A 24,618-nucleotide genomic window follows, 5' to 3' on the forward strand; every position below is an offset into this window, starting at 1 on the left:
ATAATTCGGCTCCACTTTATTTTTTGTATATTAAACTGTGTTTGATAAGAGTTTAATTCTGTGGTGTGACTGATCTAAATATTTTCATCAGTGTAAGTGACAAAGAGAGAGTTGTTGATCATTTACTGTTATTAATCTACTGTTATTAATTTATCAGTTTTTCAGTCATATCTCTGGCTGTAACGTGAATTTCCTAATTTCTCTGGTTGATTGTGTGTGTGTGTGTGTGTGTGTGTGTGTGTGTGTGTGTGTGTGTGTGTGTGTGTGTGTGTGTGTGTGTGTGTGTGTTTTAATGGATCTGCTGATGTGATGTGAAAGCAGTTTCCTCAGGATTAGCAGATGATGATTAAGGAGCTGCTACTGAGACACAAAGACACACGGAAGTCTTGTTTCATCTTTTTGTGGGTTGGAATCGTTTTAAATTCACTAGATATTGATTACAGTGTTGGTGTAGCACTCAATATACACTACAAGAAATGACAAAATTAAAATACTCTTTTGTTAACAAGCCATAAATAAGAATTTCATTGTGCAATACAGACAACTTAGTTTATTGTAATGTGATAATGTGATCTATCAATATAACTTTTTACCGTTTTTTATTTTTACCTACAGTAAACTCATGAAAAGATTCAGAAGTTTCACTTAGAGAAAAGCAAGTGTCTGTTGAAATTTATGTCTGTAAAATATTTGTATGATTTAGCTATTCTATTGTGATTTATTAAAGTAAATAAATCTTAATATTCTTTTACTGATTTCTTACTTTCTTCCTCCTATCTCTGAACACAGGTATACTATTAATTGCTATATTGAATCAATTATATGATCCCAGACCTCTTTAAGTAGTGAAACAAACACTGAACAAATGAAATTTTTATAACTACATTACTTTCAGAAATATTTACTTAATTTTGGCTTAATGATAATGTTGACATGACTACACACAAGTGATGTTTGCCAGTATGATGAGAATCAGTCTTTTCTTTGCATCTTAACGGTAGAAATATTCTGCCAGATTGTATTTTCTGTTTTAGGGCCTGATGACAATACAGTTTTCTTTGGTTTGTACATTAATTTTCCAAATGGTCCAACTATGAGATGAAAATATAAGAGAGGTCTCTTGAAGAGAGGTCTTTGTGTCCAGTGTGTAACCAACTCCAACTGGACTTACTTATCATATACGGCATTGCTCTGGAGAATCTCATATGCAAATCTAACAAAAAAAAAACAAAAAAAAAAAAAACCTGGCTCTTCATATGGATGAGAGGCCCCACAAATTCTCTTTGTGCAGAAAATGTTTTCCATGGCTGGACTCTTTGAAACAGGATCACATGTATTTTGAATGTGGGAAAGGCTTTACAGCAGCTAGTCATCTGAAGTAGCACCCAGGATTCAAAATGACAGTGTGGAAGGAGTTTCACACAAAAAAGCCACTTAATCAGGCACATATTACAAACACAACCAAATAAATGTATGAATAAATTAAGAAGCTCTGGGATGTCTCAAGATTTAAAGAGATGTTTTTCTTGAACTTTGGAGAGGTTGCATGACATTAGTAAGTAAAATTGTGTAGAACGTATTTAAAATCTTGGATGGAGCTTCGACGCCCTCTAGCGGCCCATCACTAGTTGAAGTTTTTGTATCTTAATATTATCAGTGAATGCGTGTAATTATTCAATCAGGTACGTTAAGACACGGAATGGCACGTGTTTGTCGCTTGCGCACAAATAGAGAGCGAAAGTAAATGTTAAACTGTTCTTGTATATTGTATATTGTTTATAGTTATTTTTAATCTTTCTTATATTTTAACATAGTGCTTAATTAATTAGACCACCTGTCATAATAAAGAGAGAGAAACAAAACAAATATATTAGGAATCTGTCAAAAAATTTAAAATTATGGATGCACGATATTGGAAAAGGGGACGCTCCAACAAAAGTGAACGCCTAAATCCTTTCATGAAGGACCCTTCCACATGTCTTTATGTAAATGGTTATATGTAATCGTACTTCGTACTAACTTCAAGGAAGTAATTTTATTGTTTATGGTCATGTGACCCTGGGTAGCAAGTCCTCGCAATTCAATTTAAAGCTAGATATTTATGGAGAGTTTGAGTTAATGTAAAAAAAAAATCTGAATAATTCAAGTAAGTTTTGTTTTGTGATTTATTATGAACATTTTGTCATGCATGAAGTTAAAACAAGTTTCATTGGTAGGAAATGTTTAATAGTAGAGATGTTAGGTAAATGTGACTATACCTATAGGGTTCAAAGAAAGACGGCAAATTTTTTAGAGAACAGAAATGGAACACACATACACACTGTCACGAGGGAGTCGGAGATGAGGATCCAAATGCAAGGCTTTATTATGAGACGTGGTCAAACACCAGCAAACAATCACAACGGAGACAATCCAAAGAGTAATCTGTAAAACAGGCGTGGGTCGAAATCCAGAAGGACAGTCCAAAGAAACAAAGAAAACAAACAAGGCTAAACTATGACTAGACTAGGAAACATGGAAACCGCTTGGTAGAGTTAGCAATGAGCAAAACAATACTTTGCCCCGTGTGTGTGTGTGTGTGTGTTGAGCTTGCTGTTATGGCTGACAAACAGGAAGTAACCAGTGAAGCAGCAGAGAGAGCAGCAGCAACAGTCAGTGAGGGGCAAGGCTCCCTCTGCTGGCCTGGTCATAGGATGGAGGACGGAGGAGCGAGGAAACGAGGAGGGTTATTGAAAAGCACCCCAGGTCAGAGGGGGAGTGGGGAGGGGGGGACAATCGTACTCGAGCCCGGTTCACGGCAACCGTGCCTAGTGTGAGTACTGTGCTACGTCCGAACAGATTGCATTATTTTATGTATAATCATTTTTACTGTTAATTAATTTTTAAATCAATTTTCAAATAATCTTAAATGTTCTTAAATTCTGTTTTTATTGTTGTGATTATTATTTTTAATTTTTTATGATTTATATGATATTATGATTTTAATTATTTTTATGTACAGCACTTTGAATTACCATTGTGTATGAAATGTGCTATATAAATAAACTTGCCTTGCCATGCTATCCTTTATGCTAAAATTATACAAAGTGAATGCCATGTATTACGCTCACCGTGCGTCTATGAGACTTAAGACCTAACACGTAATGTGACGTCATCGTCGCAAATAAAAAGTGAAAGTAAACGTTCATAGTTGGTGTTTCGCTATTTAAACAACAAGAGTCGATTCTATAGGAATATCAAAGTTTTTACAGACACCTTGAGAATAGTCGAGTCATTAATTTACGTATAGATGCTTGATAGTAAAGGTGGAGGAGGTTTTTGTATGGATATGTAGAACTAATTAAATATCAAGGTGAGGGTTGCTGTTGGTCACGGGACTTACAGTTGCCTTCCGTGTTAATATTTTCCCTGAAGGACGTATTAGTTATTTGAGTACGTGTTTTAAAAATTTTACCTTTTACCCCATTAATGTTTTTTTTTCCAGCGTTGTTCGTGGTTTGTTTTAGCATTTGTATTAACATACAACTAATAGGCTAGCCTATTGTCTATTGGAGTAAACGACGCGTCTCATGATGCCGTTTCTCTGACTTTCGGAACAGAGTTATTGTGTTTGTGATTTCCATCCAGAGTCAGTGTTGGAGATTAGATACTGTTTTAACTGTTCAAATTCGTCATGGATGACAAAGAAACATCCAGAGATGAAGAGTTTTCTCCAGGATACAGGTACATTGAATAAACAATAGTCTATATTTAATCACCTATAAATGATGGTTAAAGGTCTGAAGATGGCAAGATGATGTTTGATGATAAATAATTGTAAGACCTTATCTTATAATGAGAATCATCATAAAGAATTATATTTGTTCTGTTATAGTTCATTTCATCAAAAGAGTTCAGAACCAGAGATCAGCTGTGTGTCTATGAGGAGTGACTGGTCTATGAGTCCTCCAAATAACTTCAAGAGTGGAGAAACACAGACTGTTATCAGGTAACATTTGTATATATAAATATATGCATATTGTTTGTAGGTATTTTTATTTGTTAATCTGATATTTTAATGTATGTTTCTCGCACAGTGACACACAGAGCGCTTAGTTCAGTTTACAGTTTTTGTATCAGCATAGTATAAATTAAAGACATAGAGAGCTCTTTAAGATATTTGTAAAGATATCTGATTTCCTTCTTTGTATTAAAGGTCCCATATCGTACACATTTCTGGAGGTTTATTTTATTTTTTGATGTCCTTAAGAATATATATTTGCGGTATAAGTGCCAAAATCCATCTCAATATATTTTTACAGCTCCTTTTTTAGGAGCTCTGTCAAAAACAGGTCGATTTTGGCCCATCTAATTAATATTCATGAGCCTCTCTTCTGATTGGCCTGTTGTTTTCTGAGTGACGCACAACCAGGCCAATCACAGGTAACTACGGTCATGTATGCTGTAAGCGTAAGCGAGCTCAGAGCAATAGAGAGAGCTGATACTCAACAGGATATTTTAGAATGATCATTAATGTTTTTTCTTTTACAAACACCGAATGCAGTAAGCTACATAACTGTTGCTTCAGTAAAGCCCCTTTCACAATGCGCGCTGATTCTGGAAAATTACGGGAACTGTGTGAACCAAAGCCAGAACCTAAAGGCAGTTTTGTAGTAATGATGCACGTTATCAAGCGACTCTTCAAAGTGGAATGAAGCAGCGATCATCAGGCAGAGCCAGCTCCTCACTATCAGCGCTGAAGCACAGTTTGTTCAGGTTAGTTTCAGTTTAGTGAAACGTACGCGTCGCATTACATCTCACATCCAAACATCACATGTCTTTATGGTTTGTGTGTAAAGCACGAACAGATTCCGGAAAACAACTGTGAATGAACCAAATTAAACAATTCCGGAACAAATCGTGGGACACATTATCCGTGTATTTACCGGAATCGCTGTGTGAAAGAGGCTGAAGTTGACGTGCCGCTGGTCTCTTATATTCACGTTGTTCTGAAGCCTGTGTAATGATCGTAGCTTGACATCTATCGACTGAACAGGGTTTTCTCCACTTGTTTTCCTGTTGTTGTTGCTCAATGGAATGGATGCGTTGTTGTCTGGGGGTTTGACAAAAGGAGGGTGGGAGGTTGGTTTGTGACTGAAGGCGGTGACTTGAGTCGATCGGACGTCACATCGTTACGGAAGTCAAAGCTGCTCGTGAAAATGAACAGCTACTTTAAGCAGGCTGTGTGCAGTTTACTGTGGATTGACTGTTTTGAAACTCATATGGTAGTTAGATAGCCCCTAGACCTTAGTTATCATGAAAAAAGCCAGGAAATTTTGATTTTGACGATATGGGACCTTTAAATGCAGTAATTTAAATCATTCACTTAAACTCTCTGTGTTTTAGTTCATTTCATCAGAAGAGATCAGAACCAGAGTCCAGCTTTGTGTCTATGAAAGATGATGAATCTATGCTTCATAAAATTAATGTTAAGAGTGAAGATACACAGACTAATGCCAGGTATAACATTTTTGTGAAGATATAATTTGATGATTATATACAATTCAGACAAGTCATTGTGTTTATTAACTCATGTTAAAATGTCTAATTTAACTTTACAGTCATGAAGTTCTCAAGACATTTAGATCAAATCTAAAAAAAAAGTTTGAGCGTCTGTATGAGGGAACAGCAAAGCAGGGAAACCCAACACTCCTGAATGAGATCTACACAGAGCTCTACATCACAGAGAGTGAGAGTGGAGAGATCAGTAATGAGCATGAGGTGAGACAGATTGAGACACAATCCAGGAGAGCAGCAACAGAGGACACACCGATCAAATGCAATGACATCTTTAGACCTCTACCTGGACAAGACAAACCTATCAGAACTGTGATGACAAAGGGAGTCGCTGGCATTGGAAAAACAGTCTCTGTGCAGAAATTCATCCTGGACTGGGCTGAAGGGAAAGTGAATCAGGACGTCCAGCTCATATTTCCACTTCCTTTCAGAGAGCTCAATCTGATGAAGGATAAAACACACAGTCTTTCAGATCTTCTTCATGTCTTTTTCCCTGAAATAAAAGAAATGGAATTATCCAGTGACAAATTTAAAGTGTTGTTCATCTTTGATGGTCTGGATGAGTGTCGTCTTCCCTTAAATTTTAAAAAGATTGAGACTCTCCGGGATGCAGACACAAAGAAATCAGTAGATGTGCTGCTGATGAACCTCATTGTGGGAAATCTGCTTTCCTCTGCTCTCATCTGGATCACCTCCAGACCAGCAGCAGCTGATCTCATCCCCTCTGAGTGTGTCCATCGAGTGACAGAGGTACGAGGCTTCAATGATCCACAGAAAGAGGAATACTTCAGGAAAAGAATCAGTGATCAGAGTCTGGCCAACAGAATCATCTCACACCTGAAGTCACCAAGGAGCCTCTACATCATGTGCCACATCCCAGTGTTCTGCTGGATCTCAGCCGCTGTTCTAGAGAAGATGTTGAGTCAAGCAGAGAGTGGAGAGATTCCCAAGACTCTCACTCAAATGTACACACACTTCCTGATCCTTCAGACCAACATCAAACATGAGAAGGACTATGAGAAGAAAGTGACAGATGAAGACATGATCCTCAAACTGGGGAAAGTGGCTTTTCTGCAGCTTGTGAAAGGAAATCTGATCTTTTATGAAAAAGACCTGAAAGAGTGTGGCATTGATGTGACAGAAGCATCAGTGTACTCAGGATTGTGCACTCAGATCTTCAGAGAGGAGTTTGGCTTCTATCTGGGTGAAGTCTTCTGTTTTATTCATCTAAGCATTCAGGAACATCTAGCAGCTCTATATGTGCACCAATCCTGTGCAAACAACAACATAAATATGTTTGACCAAATCAACAAACAAAGTTTGTTGTTTAAATTTAAACTTATGTTTAAAGATGTTTCATTATGTGAGCTGCATGAGAGAGCTGTGGATGAGGCTCTACAGAGTAAAAATGGACATTTGGATCTTTTCCTGCGGTTTCTTTTGGGTCTTTCAGTGGAGTCTCATCAAAATCTGTTACAACGGATAATAACACTGAAAAGAAGCAGCTTTGGCAGCAAAGAGAAAACGGCTGAGTACGTTAAGATGAAGATCAGGACCATTGACTCTCCAGAGAAGTCCATCAATCTGTTCCACTGTCTGAATGAACTGGGTGATCATTCACTAGTGAAGGAAATACAACAGTATCTGAAATCAGGAGCAATAAAGGAAGCCACACTCTCTTCATCTCAGTGGTTAGCTTTAGTTTTTGTTTTGCTGACATCAGATGAAAAGCTGGACAAGTTTGATGTTAATAATTTTTTTGGAGAAAACAATAAAGCTGAAAAACTGAAAGTTCTTCAGTATCTGCTGCCTGTGATAAAAGTTCAGTAAGTATCACTGAGAACAATCACTTCAATGTTACAACTAAGAAAATCCAAATTTAATAATACTTGTATCAGTTCTTGCAATATGGCAGCATACTTGAAACACACACTTTTGATGACAACATTTTAAATCTTGCCTAATTATTGTTATTCAATTTCTCTTAATTTATTTCTAGTAGTTATTGTATAGATGGGGATAATGATGGGATGATGTGATTGGGAAAAACACAAGCTGGACTCTAAAGCACCTGCCAGCCAAGGTTTTCAACATGTGGATTAGATTAAAACAAACAAGTTTAATGTTACAAATAAGTTAGTACTTCAACATTCGATATGCATTTGATCCTTGGTAAAACATACTCTTTGTTGCAAACTTGACTTAATTTTTTTTTTATTAACATTTTAACAATGATATTTTAAACAGACATACAAACAAAACTCAACTCTTATAATAGAAGGGAATGACATCAATTGGACAGAACCAAAGACTGTAATGTACAGTGCAAATGCAAAATATATAAATATAATAACACAAAGTCATGTATCATATATCATGTCATAAATTTAATGGGATTAATTTGTCTTATAATTTAATGGCAGCCAAACAGAGTGACTTGTCACTGATCCAGTATAACAAGTATTTTTCCTGGCAGCAAGGCGAATATATTAAATGTGTTTTTTTACTAGTTATTCATCTGCATGGGAGGCCAAGAATTAATAATAATGAAATCAACTTCAAGAATTGGGGCAATGGCATGTATAATTTTTGTCCAGTATTTTATTATGCAGCAATCCCAGAAACATTGAATATGGTCTCTCATTTAAGTCTTACATTTAGGAGTGGAGTTAGTTGGATTGATGTTATGTTTTATGTGCTGTCTGTTCAGCCTGTGCACAATCTTGAACTAAATTCTCTCATTTCTATTGTTTGTTTGTTTTGTTTTTTTCTAGTTCATGGTGTTTAACAATTATGTTTTCATCTCTCTACAGTTTGAATGATTGTGGTCTCACAGATAAAGATTGTGCTGCTTTGACTTCAGTTCTGAGATCAGACCCATCAAACCTGAGAAATTTGTATCTGTCTTATAAAATATTAGGAGATTCGGGCGTGAAGCTTCTTTCTGTTGTACTGGAGGATCCTCGATGTAAACTAGAGAAACTGGAGTAAGATCATCCCTCTAATAGTCTCATATGTTAATGTCTTTTGTAAGATTAAATCCTAAATTCTGAATGTGAATTTTAGAACTACAATTAAGAAAATCAACTTTTAAGTTGAGTGATCACACTATGTCTCTATATCACTAAATCTATTACTGGAGGTAATTAATTTAATTAATACTCCTTTTTTTCTTTATTTGCTTACTTGCAAATGTACTTTTTTTTTTGCTGTGTGTGAAATTGAAATCAGTATTTAATTTTTTTTTGGTAAGGTTGAGTGAAGCTCATCTTTCCTTTGTGTCGCTGTTATTATTTCACCTTTAATGTAAATTGCTTTTTGAATTTCTTCATTAATTTTCACGATGGAGACATATACATTTAATAGCCACTTTAGAATTGTGATTTGTACCCGTTGATCTGATCTAAAGTGAGAGAATGAAGAGCTTGTCATTGTTCTCGACAGGTTGAGGAATTGTGGTGTCACAGATGAAGGTTCTGCTGCTCTGGCTTCAGCTCTGAGATCAAACCCCTCACACCTGAGAGAACTGGATCTGACTGAAAATGAACTACAAAATTCAGTGACTCTACTCTCTGCTGTACTGGAGGATCCTCACTGTAAACTGGAGAAACTAGAGTAAGTTCATCTCTGATAGTTACATGTCATCAGTAAGTCATGTTGTTTGTCAAATTTAGGACTAAAATCAGCTTGTAAAAATATGCAAATGACTGAAATATACAAATGACATGATCTGGTGCCTTTCATTTTCACTTCTTTTTTTTCTTTTTTTTAAATATCCTTTAAATTTAGTCCATTTCATTACGTTATTTACTTTACAGAGCCAGCTGTATTGTGCATCCAGTGTTTTTTTGCATCCAGGTTGTGCATTAAAATATTTTATTTTATCCCACTTATATCATTGCCATTTAACAGCATTGACAAGTTAAAGCTGTTAATGATGTTCTTAGCTCAATATTTGACTGGAATAGGAAAAATGGTTATTTTCATCAGTTACAGCTTGTCAGATGTAGCATTCTGCCGCTTTAAAGAAATAAAACAGTGCTGTAAGATTACAAATTTGAATGAATCATAGCATTTATTTTAAGTAATTAGTGAGAGAGAGAGATGTGCATGTGTGAATTACCTGCATCTGTGCAGCATCTCTCTGCTAATAGTCAAGCTGTGTATTTAAGAGAAATATAGAGAAAATATAATGTAGTGATTGAAGCTGTTTTATTAATATAAGTTTAACATTTTAGTTGACTAAAATCACAGATTATTTGATGAGAAGGACATAAAGCATAAAAGTGTTGTGTCCAATTGCTGGTAGTCCCCCTTGGCTCACTTTCTTTTTATTTTAGACATGATAGCATTAACAATAAAAACTGTCTGATTTGAGACTAAAGGAATGGTGATTAAATGCAGCTCAACAGATTGTATTACAATTGTGTACTCCTTACCCCCATGCCAGAAATATTGGATTCAGTCTCTTTACCAGATCCTGTCATAAGACATCTGTTTTGTCTAGTATCCAACACCAGTTAACAGCAAGTATTGTCTGAAACCCAACATCAGTATTTTGTCTGATACCCAAAACTGTATTCACTAAAAGTCTCCTATCAGCCTGACAGAAAAAAAAAAAAAATGATTATACAAATTACAGTAGCATTCATTGTATTGAATTATTTAATTATTTTGATTCAGATAATTGTCTCTTATAATGTGTAAATGTATATCCAGCAGGCACGTGCAAGGGGGGGCGGAGGGTGCTCGAGTACCCGCCCCTTTTGCTCAGATGCCCAAAGTGCCCCTTTGTCAAAGGTCTCAATTTTCATTTATTGCCTGATAAAACAGCGTTAATGCTGATTTGTATTAGAGTGCGGATCGGGCCGCATTTTTCTGTCCGAGCCCGGCCCGCGTCCGACAGAGCAGTAACCGAGCCCGACCCGAACCCGACAGGCATTAAGATATTTATGTCCGAGCCCGATCCCAGCCCGACACAGTTAAAATCTTTTTTTTTTCTCATACTAATGACACGTGCAGTTTTTTGTGTGGAAAGCCCGCTTTTATTAAGCAACTGTAGGAAGGCGTTCGGAAATGTCAACAGATGAGCGCATCAGTGCACACGGGGCAAAAAGCGCTGTTATAACACAGGCGCACTATCGCGCTGATGTAACCGAGCCCGACCCGAACCCGAGCATCCTTTCTAAATATCTGTCCGAACCCGGCCCGGCCCGTCGGGTTCCGTCGGGTACCGTCGGGCTCGGCTCGGGTATCCATCCTCTAATTTGTATACAGCCGTTACTAGAGAAACCTTAATATTTCAGCGCTCTTAAAGCGCCCCCTTGTGACAGAGAATGACTTTTTCTTTTTCTACATTTTTTCAGCTCTTTATGGTCAAATTATTGCAATTATCGACCTACCAGCAAACACAGAGTTGTAAATGTGAAAGAAGTTAATCTGCCTTCTAAAAATATAAACAAATAACACAGTAATATTTATGTTTTAAATAAACATAATAAATGATAAACTCGATTTATCCCTTTTAATGGTATAAAGGCTGAAATTCCATTGTATAAGATATTTTGTTTTGTTTTGTGTGAAGCTGTATCTGAATTATAAATCATGCCATTTTATGCCTTAATTTTCTACCGTACATTGTCAAATCCTACTCATACTGTTCATTTTACTTCTGAGGCTCTTAAAAAGGGTCACAAATTGCCTTAAATTGATATTTAAAATATTTAAAATAGTGAAATAAAATTCCTTCCTTAATATGTTTGTTTTATTTCTATACTCTGCAGTAAAGCCTGTTGTCTACAAACTTACAATACAATACATCAGGGGCCACATATAGTTTCAATAGTGACCACTAAGAGTTTAATATAACAGCTGTTCTTTATTATTGTGTTTAACAGAGGGAAGAAAATCTTTAGGTTTGACAATTTAATACACAACAATTTCTAATAAAAATGAATAGGTCCAAGGAAAATATTTTTTATCTTTTAAACATTAAAATGGTCTTTTATGTTCTGTTTCTTTCTCGAAACTGCTTCACAGCATTGGCTGCTAGAGGCCACTGTAATAATACATATGTGTGACCCTTGTCCACAAAACCAGTCCTAGGTAGCACAGGAATATTTGTAGCAATAGCCAAAAATACATTATATGGGTCAAAATTATATATTTTTCTTTTATGCCAAAAATCATTAGGATATTAAGTAAAGATCATGTTCCATGAAGATATTTTTTTAATTTCCTACCATAAATATACCATAAACTAGTAATATTTATTGCTGAGAACTTCATTTGGACAACTTTTAAGGCGATTTTCTCACCCTCAGCTTTCAGGTGTTCAAATAGTTGTATCACAGACAAACATTGTCCTATAACAAACCATACATCAATGAAAAGCTTATTTACTCAATTTTGAAAAAAAATACACTTATGACTGGTTTTGTGTTCCATGGTCACATATCAGCAAGGAATGTGTCACAATATACAGTACAGTATTGCTATAATGATGTTTTGAGCACAGCCCTATTTATGGAGCCCCTTTTATAGCGGAAAAAAAATATCACTGATTCTGTTGTTTGAGTCCTGAAACGCAATTAAAACTTCAAATAATGCATAATTTGTCTTATTAATGACATTGTTACTTGTTACATAAGTAACTGAATGCCTACAATGAGGAGATGGACCCTAGGGGCTCTTTAATGCCTTGTTTCAGATGCCCTTTTTATACTTTGAGCACCTGCCCCTTTAAAGGTCTCTGCACGGCCCTGATATCCAGGTTATAACCTGTAGTTTAATATTTATCCTTAATATTTAGTACATGTTGTGCTTCTGAGACACATTTCGTTGCCTTATATGTCTCCACATATAAGTGGATTAACAGTAAAGCTCACTTGAACTCGAACTTAAAATGAAGTATATCACAAAACTGGGTTATAGAGATTAGCCAAAGGTGGATCACTGAATTCATCTAGTGGTTAAAGTGGTAATTCCATGTGATTTCTGTTTGCTTTTACAGATGTCAGTAAACAGATATCCTTGAGACATGGGACATTTTGATATATATTAGTTTTTGAGGCAAAATTGCTGAATACTTCTTGAATTTCTTTATTATTTTCACAATAGAAGTGGATATATTTAATAGTCTGTTAAAAATTGTGGTTTGTACCTGTTGATCAGATCTGAGAGAGTGAAGAGTGTGTCATTGTTCTCTACAGGTTGAGGAATTGTGGAATCACAGATGAAGGTTGTGCCGCTCTGGCTTCAGCTCTGAGATCAAACCCCTCACATCTGAGAGAACTGTATCTGTCTGGGAATAAACTAGGAAATTCAGTGAATCTACTGTCTGCTGTACTGGAGGATTCTCGCTGTAAACTTCAGATACTGTGGTAAGATCATTTCTTTGACAGTCACATGTCTTTGTCCTCAGAAAAACATATTTTTTGTCAAATGCAGGAAATCAGCTTGTAAAATAAAAGTTTGATAAATACACTGGTTCATCACAAATTGTGACATCTGTCCTGTTAAACTCCTCGAGGATGAGCTCCACCCTGGTCTTTAATTAAGTCTTGCTCAGCTCACAGAATCCCCCACAGGTGCTCAAGAGTGTTAAGGTTGGGTAAAATACATGTACACTGAAGAATTTTCACCTTGCGAGAGTGTGTATAGTCATTGTTGTGTTGAAAAAATGCCCAACAATGCAGGGAATGAGGAGAGGACAGCATCTTCTGTTTGATGTGTTTGTATTACATCACAGTGGTGTGTGAGTTCATGTCAGAATTCAAACTCCCTCACACCTTCAGCACTCACACATCCCTATAGAAGAGCTTCACAACCCCCTTACTGTGGGGACCAGGCACTTTTCACTGTACTCCTATACTTCCAGCACCCTCTTTTCATTCTAAAAAAAAAAGAAAGAAAGTTTTTACATTTTTATGCCACTTTTGCTATATTTTTACACTTAAAACAATGTTTTGGTATTTGTCTTGTGCCACTGTCCTCTTTTGTGTCTCCTGACAGTTCTCTCCAAGTGATTCCATTGTTGTCAGCATTAACTCTGAGAATGATTTAATAGGCTATGTAACACTTAATTGTCAAGATATTACTTGTCTTTGAACATTTTGGTTTAACCGTTAATCAAAAATTGCTTTTAATTTGCACCTGAAAAAGTTTTTTTTTTTAAATTTCCTACCATAAATATACCATAAACTAGTAATATGTATTGCTGAGAACTTCATTTGGACAACTTTTAAGGCGATTTTCTCACCCTCAGCTTCCAGGTGTTCAAATAGTTGTATCACAGATAAACATTGTCCTATAACAAACCATACATCAATGAAAAGCTTATTTACTCAATTTTGAAAAAAATACACTTATGACTGGTTTTGTGTTCCATGGTCACATATCAGCAAGGAATGTGTCACAATATACAGTACAGTATTGCTGTACTGATGTTTTGAGCACAGCCCTATTTATGGAGCCCCTTTTATAGCGGAAAAAAATATTACTGATTCTGTTGTTTGAGTCCTGAAACGCAATTAAAACTTCAAATAATGCATAATTTGTCTTATTAATGACATTGTTACTTGTTACATAAGTAACTGAATGCCTACAATGAGGAGATGGACCCTAGGGGCTCTTCAATGCCTTGTTTCAGATGCCCTTTTTATACTTTGAGCACCTGCCCCTTTAAAGGTCTCTGCACGGCCCTGATATCCAGGTTATAACCTGTAGTTTAATATTTATCCTTAATATTTAGTACATGTTGTGCTTCTGAGACACATTTCGTTGCCTTATATGTCTCCACATATAAGTGGATTAACAGTAAAGCTCACTTGAACTCGAACTTAAAATGAAGTATATCACAACACTGGGTTATAGAGATTAGCCAAAAGGTGGATCACTGAATTCATCTAGTGGTTAAAGTGGTAATTCCATGTGATTACTGTTTGCTTTTACAGATGTCAGTAAACAGATATCCTTGAGACATGGGACATTTTGATATATATTAGAGTTTTTGAGGCAAAATTGCTGAATACTTCTTGAATTTCTTTATTATTTTCACAATAGAAGTATATTTAATAGTCTGTTAAAAATTGTGGTTTGTACCTGTTGATCAGATCTGAGAGAGTGAAGAGTGTGTCATTGTTCTCTACAGGTTGAGTGATTGTGGAATCACAGATGAAGGTTGTGCCGCTCTGGCTTCAGCTCTGAGATCAAACCCCTCACATCTGAGAAAACTGAATCTGTCTGGGAATAAACTAGGAAATTCAGTGAATCTACTGTCTACTGTACTGGTGGATTCTCGCTGTAAACTTGAGATACTGCGGTAAGATCATTTCTTTGACAGTCACATGTCTTTGTCCTCAGAAAAACATATTTTTTGTAAAATGCAGGAAATCAGCTTGTAAAATAAAAGTTTGATAAATACACTGGTTCATCACAAATTGTGACATCTGTCCTGTTAAACTCCTGGAGGATGAGCTCCACCCTGCTCTTTAATTAAGTCTAACTCAGCTCGTCTCTACAGAATCCCCCACAGGTGCTCAAGAGTGTTAAGGTTGGGTAAAATACATGTACACTGAAGAATTTTCACCTTGCGAAAGTGTGTATAGTCATTGTCGTGTTGAAAAAATGCCCAACAATGCAGGGAATGAGGAGAGGACAGCATCTTCTGTTTGATGTGTTTGAATTACATCACAGTGGTGTGTGAATTCATGTCAGAATTCAAACTCCCTCACACCTTCAGCACTCACACATCCCTATAGAAGAGCTTCACAACCACCTTACTGTGGGAACCAGGCACTTTTCACTGTACTCCTATACTTCCAGCACCCTCTTTTCATTCTAAAAAAAAGAAAGAAAGTTTTTACATTTTTATGCCACTTTTGCTATATTTTTACACTTAAAACAATGTTTTGGTATTTGTCTTGTGCCACTGTCCTCATTTGTGTCTCCTGACAGTTCTCTCCAAGTGATTCCATTGTTGTCAGCATTAACTCTGAGAATGATTTAATAGGCTATGTAACACTTAATTGTCAAGATATTACTTCTCTTTGAACATTTTGGTTTAACCGTCAATCAAAAATTGTTTTTAATTTGCACCTGAAAAAGTTTTTGTTTAGTTTTATTTTGTAACTTTTTTGTAAAGTTTTGCAGCACAACATTTTACCACTTTAAAAGGAAAATCTTATTTTCCTAAATTAATTTGACATAGCCTACTTATTTGGTAATTGATCAAGCACACTTGCTGGAACATAAGATCCCCAAAGAGAACCCTAATATGTCTTCTAAGTACAAAGTAATTGCTGAGTTTGTTACATTTTTTAGATGGAGTGTGTTCTTTTATGCTGAGTACTGTATGCCCCTTGCATAAACCACATATCAATATCTAAATAACCATATGCTATTCAAAGTGCTTAAGAAGAGTAGAGGCTCATATTCAATAAAAGATCTAGTTCTTCCTTACTTTTCCAGTTGCTGGTTTCCCAAATGCTATTGTGAAAGGGTTTGAAGAATCAGAGAAACTTTGGGAATTTAGGGTTTCTTTTTCAACCGCCAGATCCACTTCAGTGTAAATATGTCTACTTTGTTGAAATCATCCATGTGTTGGTCAGGATAGTGGAGGGATGGCCCCTTATTTGCTATTTTGACTGAATATTAATCATCTTCATAATCTTCACAAAAATTGTCTTAATGAAATAAAACTTTCTAAAGGTTCTGAATGAGTTATGATGATTATTCTGCTACACATTGCAGATTGATGTTTACCTAAAAAAATATTCCTGTCATCCAAGCATTTTATGTCAGTTTTGCCGCATTTTATTGTTTGCATGGTTTATGGTTTATGCTTTATATGCGACTCTATTTCTTATTTTCCTGCTCATGAAAGGTTGTCTGATTTGAATTAGAGCCCTAAGGAAATGGGGTTATATAACACATAAACATTGTTAGATTACATCCACAGAAATATTGGATACAGTCTCTTTACCAGATCCTGTCAGAAGACATCTGTTTTGTCTAGTATCCAACAACGGTTAACAGCAAGTCTTGTCTGAAACCCAACATCAGTATTTTGTCTGGTACCCAAAACTGTATTCACTTAAACCTTTCTATTCACCTGAGAGACTGATAGATGAAGCCAGTGAGAAGCAGAATGCAGGAGACAAAGTGATGATTTTGAAAACAAAAAATAAAAATGAGTAAGGTGTGTTGAATAATCTTAGTCGTGTATGTTTCAATATTCAGAAAAATCCAACAAGTGTTATCATAACCAAACAAAAGCAATTGACAATTATTGCCTCACAACATCATCCTGTGATATTAAAAACCTTCACATGGAGACATTCTCTTACTATATCTCTAACTCATGAAGACAAATAACCAAGTTATATAGCAAAATGTATTTTTCATTCGATTGTAAGGAATAATTAAATGATCCAAAGATAAATGATTTTTGGTAGGTGATTAACCAAATGTATTTCACTCTATTTGAAGAAGGTTTCTACTTAGAATCCTTATATCCTTATTTTAAATTGTTATGAACTCTTTAGACATTAGTTGCTTTTCTGTTTTATATGTGGTTTAGTGCGTTGTTGTGAGAAGCACATCGTCATTCAATTTTAACTTCACTTTTCATTTTGTGCAGTTTTATTAAGATTATGATTGTCACAATCACCAGCTGGAGTGCACGTCATTTCCAGTAGAGGGCCCTCCATCCTGAACTGTTTAATGTTATGTGTTCACTCAACCCACCATGCTTTGCCCTTATTTATCATGTCCTCATTGGTTCTCCTGCTCCATGTGTCTGTCTCCCATTGGTTGTTTCTGTCATGTGACCCCTAGTGTTTGGTATAAAGCCTTCCCTTCCCCCTCTGTCTGTACTGATCGTTGTTTAGTGTTTAAAACTTCCTAGTTCCTAGTTCCTGTATTCTGTGTTTTTCGACCCTGGACTGTTTTCTTGTTTTGGAATCTTGTTGCCCGCCCTGACCTTCACGCCTGTTTATTGGATTACTCTTTCGGATTTCCCTTGTTGTTCCTGTTTGCTGGTGTTCGACCCCTGCCTGTCTTGACTTCGTCTTAATAAAGCTTTGCATATGGATCCACCCCCATTGTTACAATGATCATATTCTTTGTATATATGTGACCCTGGACCACAAAACCAGTCATAAGGTTAAATTTTACAAAACTGAGATATATACACCATATGAAAGCTCAATAAAAAAGCTTTCTATTGATGTATGGTTTGTTAGGATAGGACAATATTTGGCCGAGATACATCTATTTGAAAATCTGAAATCTAAGGGTGCAAAAAATCAAAATACTGAGAAAATCACTTTTAAAGTTGTCCAAATTAAATTCTTAACAATGCATATTTCTAATCAAAAATTACATTTGGATAGGTTACAGTATGGATTTTACAAAAAATCTTCATGGAACATGATCTTTACTTAATTTCCTAATGATTTTTGACATAAAAGAAAAATCAATAATTTTGATCCATACAATGTATTTTTGGCTATTGCTACAAATATACCCCAGCGACTTAAGACAGGGTCACTTATGTGATTACTTTTATAGCGTTCATTTGCATATTCATTTTCATTAAAAGTATATTTTGATTCAAATATTTAAATTATTCTCATGATCTTTTCAATTTTTTATAATGTTTTGCAGTAAATGAAGTAGGTCTTTATATGTGGTTAAACTGGCATTTCTCATACTGTTTCATACTGCATGTCATACTACATATATACTATACACTCCTGTTTATTACTCTACCTACTCTTATCTTTGTTATTGTTTATGAAGTAAAAAAAAAAACTTTATCAAAGACCATTTATAAGTTAATTTTGATGTTGACTAGATTAACACTTCCTGGTATACTCATGATTTTGAAAACCACCACCATGCTTAAAACCTGATTCATATTTTTTCTTTTGTGTCTCTTGTTATATAAGTTACTATTTAAATTGGAATTTTTAAAGCAAATTTCTTATTATTTTTATGAGTGATAAATTAGAAATATTTAACAGTCTGTATAGAATTTGACTTGTGAATCCAGGTTAATCAGTTCAATTGTTGATCTGACCTGATTTGAGAGAGTGAAGAGTGTGTCATTGTTCTCTACAGGTTGATGAATTGTGGAATCACAGATGAAGGTTGTGCTGCTCTGGCTTCAGCTCTGAGATCAAACCCCTCACACCTGAGACAACTCTATCTGTTTGGAAATGAACTAGGAGATTCAGTGATTTTTCTCTCTGCTGTACTGGAGGATCCTCACTGTAAACTGGAGACACTGTGGTAAGATCATTTATGACTCGCATCCATGCTATGTAGTGAATCGTGTCATAAAATAACTCAAAGTTTGCATGGGACAGACATTTTACTGATTTAACTGAATTTAAGAATGAATTACAAAGAGATTTCCATGCATTCCTTTTATTTTATTCTAGACCTGATGTGCACAGTTTATTTAAAAAAAAAAAGTTTCCTTTTTTTTTTCCTTTTTTTTTTTACTGCAATTGTTTTCTTTGGATTTGCTTGTGGGTTTCGTACAATTTTAAGCTTTTCTTGGTTCATTTAATGTTTTTTTTTTTTGGCAACCTCTATCATGCTAATTTAGATTAGCACAGTTTATTTTAAATGAATCTAGTTTGCTTTAGTTCAGGAGTCCGTAGTCCAGGTGTAAATAATCTGTACCTAATCTGTTTTTCAGAAAGCCATTTCTTAAACCATGATTAATTACTCTAGATTAAGCCTACCCCTGGTTTAATTTAAACTCGGTCTGGGAAACCACCTCTAGACTGTTAGACATCTTTCCAGTGATTTGTCAAACATACTGATTTGTGCTTTAAGTTTTTACTTTCTCTTTAATAATGGATTCACTGCTAAACTGATCTGCTCTGATCTGAAAGAGTGAAGAGTGTGTCATTGTTCTCTACAGGTTGAGTAATTGTGGAATCACAGATGAAGGTTGTGCTGCTCTCACTTCAGCTCTGAGATCAAACCCCTCACACCTGAGAGAACTTGATCTGTCTGTGAATAAACTAGGAAACTCATTGAATTTACTTTGTGCTGTACTGGAGGATCCTCTCTGTAAACTGGAGGAGCTGTGGTAAGATCATCTCACTGATAGTCACATCTTTGTCTTTAGTAAGACCTATTCTTTAATGTACATTTTAGGATTAAAATTACCTTGTAAAATAAATGTTCAGTAACACAGTAAATCTTGACTCTGATGACTGAATCTCCATCACATGACATGACCTGCTGTTCGTTTCTGACCCATCAAACATTTGACGGAGCTTTAGTTGCTTCTAGTAGTTAGATTTAATATTGAACCTTCCAAGGTTATTATAGTTTTGCTTTTTTAAATTTGTTTTATTTTTATATAGTTTTCAAATTTGCAAAATTTAGTTTTGTTTTTATTAGTTTTATTAACAATTTTGTTCGTTTTAATTTAGTTTTTATTTCGTGAACACATTTCTATTTAGTTTCTATATAGTTTAGTTTCAGTTTTTTAAAGATCAAATGTGACCCTGGACCACAAAACCAGTCTTAAGTCGCTGGGGTATATTTGTAGCAATAGCCAAAAATATGTGGTATGGGTCAAAATTATTGATTTTTCTTTTATGCCAAAAATCATTAAGAAATTAAGTAAAGATCATGTTCCATGAAGATTTTTTGTAAAATTCCTACTATAAATATATCAAAATGTAATTTTTGATTAGTAATATGCATTGTTAAGAACTATTTGGACAACTTCAGAGGTGATTTTCTCTGTATTTGGATTTTTTTGCATCCTCAGATTCCAGATTTTCAAATAGATGTATCTCGACCAAATATTGTCCTATCCTAACAAACCATATATCAATAGAAAGCTTATTTATTGAGCTCTCACTTGATGTATACATCTCAGTTTTATAAAATTTAACCTTATGACTGGTTTTGTGGTCCAGGGTCACAAATAGAGATCATGATTTCCCCGCAATTCTAAACTAAGCAAAATAATGTGAGACAAAATATCAATTGCTGCAGTCTATTTAGAAGTGTTTAATTCATTTGAATCAATTCTTAAACATTTAATACATAATATATGTACTTAAAATATAATATATTTAATACACCACACATTTATGAAAAAGTGGTTTGAATGAATAAATGACTCACTCATAAAAACATTACTGGATGAATCAGCGGTTTTGAATGAATCTCTCTATTCAATGACAAATACATTTTTAAAAATACATTTTTACTTGTTTTCATCTAGTGGCCAAACAATGCAATCGACGCAAACGTTATTTGAAGCGCCAATTACTTTCAAAAGATGACGTGCTCTGTTTTGATCTCTACCATAGACATCAATGTTTATATCCACAATGTTTATTATGACCTTTAATACCAGTATTTCTTTGCTAATGTGAGTAAGTGGGTATTTGAAGACTGTTTGTGAAGCTGTTTCTACCTAAACATGCTTTCTCTGTGTCAGCGGCAGATTTGAATGTTGAGTAAGACCTTTTTAAATGTTTAATAGACATGAGGAGTCGTTGTCATTTAAAAATAAGGTCTTCTTCTGTTTGAATCTCGATCTTTTAAGGATTAATCAGCTCTACTATATTGGCTTGATTGATTGGGTCCCATAAAAAAATAAATTATTTGGCCTAAAACTGATGCAGTAGCCTAGCTAGATTTAATGCGGGAGCTGTTCAGGTCGCAGTCTTATATGGGGGTGAGAACTTAATAATTACGAAAACGATTATTTATTTTTGATAAATATTATTTTATTTCAGTTTGTTTTTCTCAATAAAAGTTGTCAGTTTTGTTTAGTTTTAGTTTTTCATTTATTTTGACGTTTTTATTTTATTTCATATTAACCTTGGAACCTTCAGATAAACATTAATGTGAAAAAATAGTGAGTTAAAGCCTCTGTGACTTACCAGAATGAATAACTTGGAGGTTTACAGTTAAGCAGACAAGAGTCTAAATGTGTGTAGTTTTTCAAATGTGTGTAGTTTTTCAAATGTGTGTAGTTTTTCAAATGTGTGTAGTTTTATCAATGAGTGAGTGAAAGGTTAAAGGAGAGACCCATAAAACCTATAAAACAAAGTTGTTTAGTAACCCTCTGGTGCTTTCTGGTCAATTTAGACTTAAGAAAAAACATAATTTTTTTTTTTTTACTTGGAATGGTACAGAGCTTGGTGACTTGCTGCGCTTGATATGTGAGTGCGAAAAACAGACACTCCCTTAAAGAGACAGTGTGAGTTTAAGACTGTTTACTAGTTATTGAGCCAGATGACTCAATTATGAAGTTGAAATTGGATCATAGCCAGATGAATTGAATTCTGATAAAGCATTCCTGTTCATTTTTGTTACATATTTACTGAATTTTGATGTTCGAATTAGATAATGGGAAACATAATTCTTTGACTGTGTTCTGCTTTGACTGTAATTATGATGCAAAAATTGACACACACACACACACACACACACACACACACACACACACACACACAAAGGCCATGTCCACACTAATACGTTTTTGTTTTAAAACGCATCTTGTTCTCTCCGTTTTGGCCTTCCGTCCACACTGAGACGGCGTTTTTGTCAAGGAAAACGGAGCTTTTTGAAAACGCTTTCCAAAGTGGATAAATTTGAAAACGCCGTTTTCGCGTTGTAGTGTGGACTGCGAAAACGGAGGCTTTTGAAAACGATGATGTATATTTAGTCATGTGACGCATATTGTACCAATAGATATCTATGTTTACAGCAGTAATTGTGCCTGTGCTATTCACTGTCACACTGCTGCTACAGAGATTTACCTTGTAACGTACACTCTTCAGATTACATTCCTAAAATGAGGACTGGAAATTTACTCACAGTTGCTGTCCTGCAACCCTGCTGAAAAAAACAGCTAAAACCAGCCTAGGCTGGTTGGCTGGTATTAGCTGGTTTAAGCTGGAAGTAGCTGGTTTTAGCTGGTGGTTTTTTCCAGCCTGACCAGCTAAGACCAGCCTGACCAGCCTAGGCTGGTTTTAGCTCTTTTTTTCACCAGGGAAACATGACGACAACTGCTTTTCTGATAAAATATGAATGAGCTCGACATAGACGCATCAGTGAATGATGAGATATTTCCCTAAATGATACCACCAGAAGAACTGCGTGAAAACTAATTATGTCTGTATAATTTTGGAGGCTTTACGCATGCCATTAAGGCGAATTCGAAGTTTTCCCACGTTTCAGTGTAGATGAGAAACTTTTGGAAAACGTTTGGAAACGCTAGTGTGGACAGAGACAGTTTAAAATGAAAACTCCGTTTTCAAATGTATCCGGATTAATGTAGACGTAGCCAAAAGTAATCATTGTCAAATATTTGTCTTTGATAATCTCTAAATATATATCCAAATACAAAATCTGATAAAAGTAATTATATCTGAAAACACTGTTCACAGAAACTATGGAATACACAGACCTCTATCTATTTATAGAGCTATATATTCAGTGCATTTTAAGTAGCTTTGCTCTGTTTTCAACTTAAATAGCATTAATTGAAAAATAGTATTCATTAAATAACAAATGTAAATTTTAAAATTTGTACCAAAAAGTGAGAAAAATCTGACAAAATTGTTGAAAACTCGCTTTGGAGGCATCCTCATTTGTAACTGGTATAAAAATAAAGTTAATAAAGTGTGAGACACACACACATACACAGATATATTACATTTTAAATAGAAATAATGTTGTTTCTCCAGACAGATTTGTTCTTATATCTCTATGAAATAATATCTCACATTTAACTTTGTGTCTGTTCAGTCCTGAAGCACATGACATTTCAAACAGCACCATTGAGCATCAACATGCATTAATCTCATTCTATCAGCAGCAGTATGTGGCAATAACTGTCATTATATCTCCTCTCCTGCTCTGAGACCAGAGTCAATAACAAACTATACAGACATTTAAACTACAATTCACATTGTGTCATTGTTCTCTACAGGTTGAGTTATTGTGGAATCACAGATGAAGGTTGTGCTGCTCTGACTTCAGCTCTGAGATCAAACCCCTCACACCTGAGATTACTGAGTTTGACTGGGAATAAAATATCAAAATCCCAACTCAAGTTTCTCTCTGATCTGAAGGATGATCCACATTATAAACTGGAGACATTATACTGTTGTGAGTATATTTTTATTGTAACTTATATGTGTGTAAATGGAGAATATAAGATGATAATTCAGCTCTACTTTAGAACATTAAAATGTGTTTAATAAGAGTAATTCAGTGATGTGATTGAGCTATGAATATATCTAAATCTTTTACAGTGTCTCTGTGTGTAAGTGATAAAGAGAGATTTGTTGATCATTTGCTGTTATATATAAATTAGCAGTGTTTCATTCATATCTCTGGGTATAATATAAATATGCTAATATCTCTGGCTTTGTATTTTTCTGAAATGGATCTGCTGATGTGATGTGACAGGCAGTAATGTCTCATACTCATATGTGACTGTCTGTGTGTTTTATTGTAGGATTCTCAATATTTATATGTCAGTCCAGTTTCCTCAGGATCAGCTGATGGTGAATAAGGAGCCGCTACAGAGACACACAATCAACAGAGACTCAAGACAGAGATCACACAGAGGTCACACTGTCATGTGTGTTATTTGTCAGTTTCTCGTTTTATAGATACTGTCCTGTGTGTGATCGAGTGCTGAAAATGAGCAATTTGGCACTGTTTTGGATTCACTTGATATTGATCACAGTGCAGATAGTGTAACACTCAATGCACATAAAACTAAAACACTCCCATTTTATTCAATAAGCCATGAACCTCATGTAAATATAAGAGTGTGCAATACTTGTTTATTCAAATCGAAAAATGTTATTCTCTATTCATTATAACAATTTTTTTTACCTTCATTAAAGTTTTATTTTTAAAAACTCAGGAGCCTAACTTTTGAATGAGACGGATGTTGTAAAGTGTCTACCAGAGTAGAAAACAAAGATTATGCAAATGATTTTACTGAACATTTATCTCTGTAAAAAAATGTGTATGAATTTAATAATATGA

General features: G+C 35.1%; 1 protein-coding gene across 1 annotated transcript; it reads left to right on the forward strand.

The window, feature by feature from the left end:
• Window positions 1-3,187: 3,187 nt before the first annotated feature.
• On the forward strand, window positions 3,188-24,618 carry LOC141285012 (NACHT, LRR and PYD domains-containing protein 12-like). Its single transcript, XM_073818048.1, has 12 exons — window positions 3,188-3,723; window positions 3,875-3,988; window positions 5,386-5,499; window positions 5,601-7,382; window positions 8,370-8,543; window positions 9,001-9,171; window positions 12,768-12,938; window positions 14,708-14,878; window positions 18,682-18,852; window positions 19,496-19,666; window positions 23,546-23,724; window positions 24,077-24,618. Coding segments are annotated over exons 1-12 (3,270 nt in total). The 5' UTR covers window positions 3,188-3,673; the 3' UTR covers window positions 24,079-24,618.

This window comes from Garra rufa, chromosome 14 (assembly GCF_049309525.1).
Source record: "Garra rufa chromosome 14, GarRuf1.0, whole genome shotgun sequence".
Classification (NCBI taxonomy): Eukaryota; Metazoa; Chordata; class Actinopteri; order Cypriniformes; family Cyprinidae; genus Garra; species Garra rufa.

Coding starts and splice junctions, on each gene's coding strand:
- LOC141285012 (XM_073818048.1), top strand. CDS start 3,674: ATGGATGACAAAGAAACATCCAGAGATGAAGAGTTTTCTCCAGGATAC. Junction 8,544..9,000: donor TGTAAACTAGAGAAACTGGA/GTAAGATCATCC, acceptor TGTTCTCGACAG/GTTGAGGAATTGTGGTGTCA. Junction 12,939..14,707: donor TGTAAACTTCAGATACTGTG/GTAAGATCATTT, acceptor TGTTCTCTACAG/GTTGAGTGATTGTGGAATCA.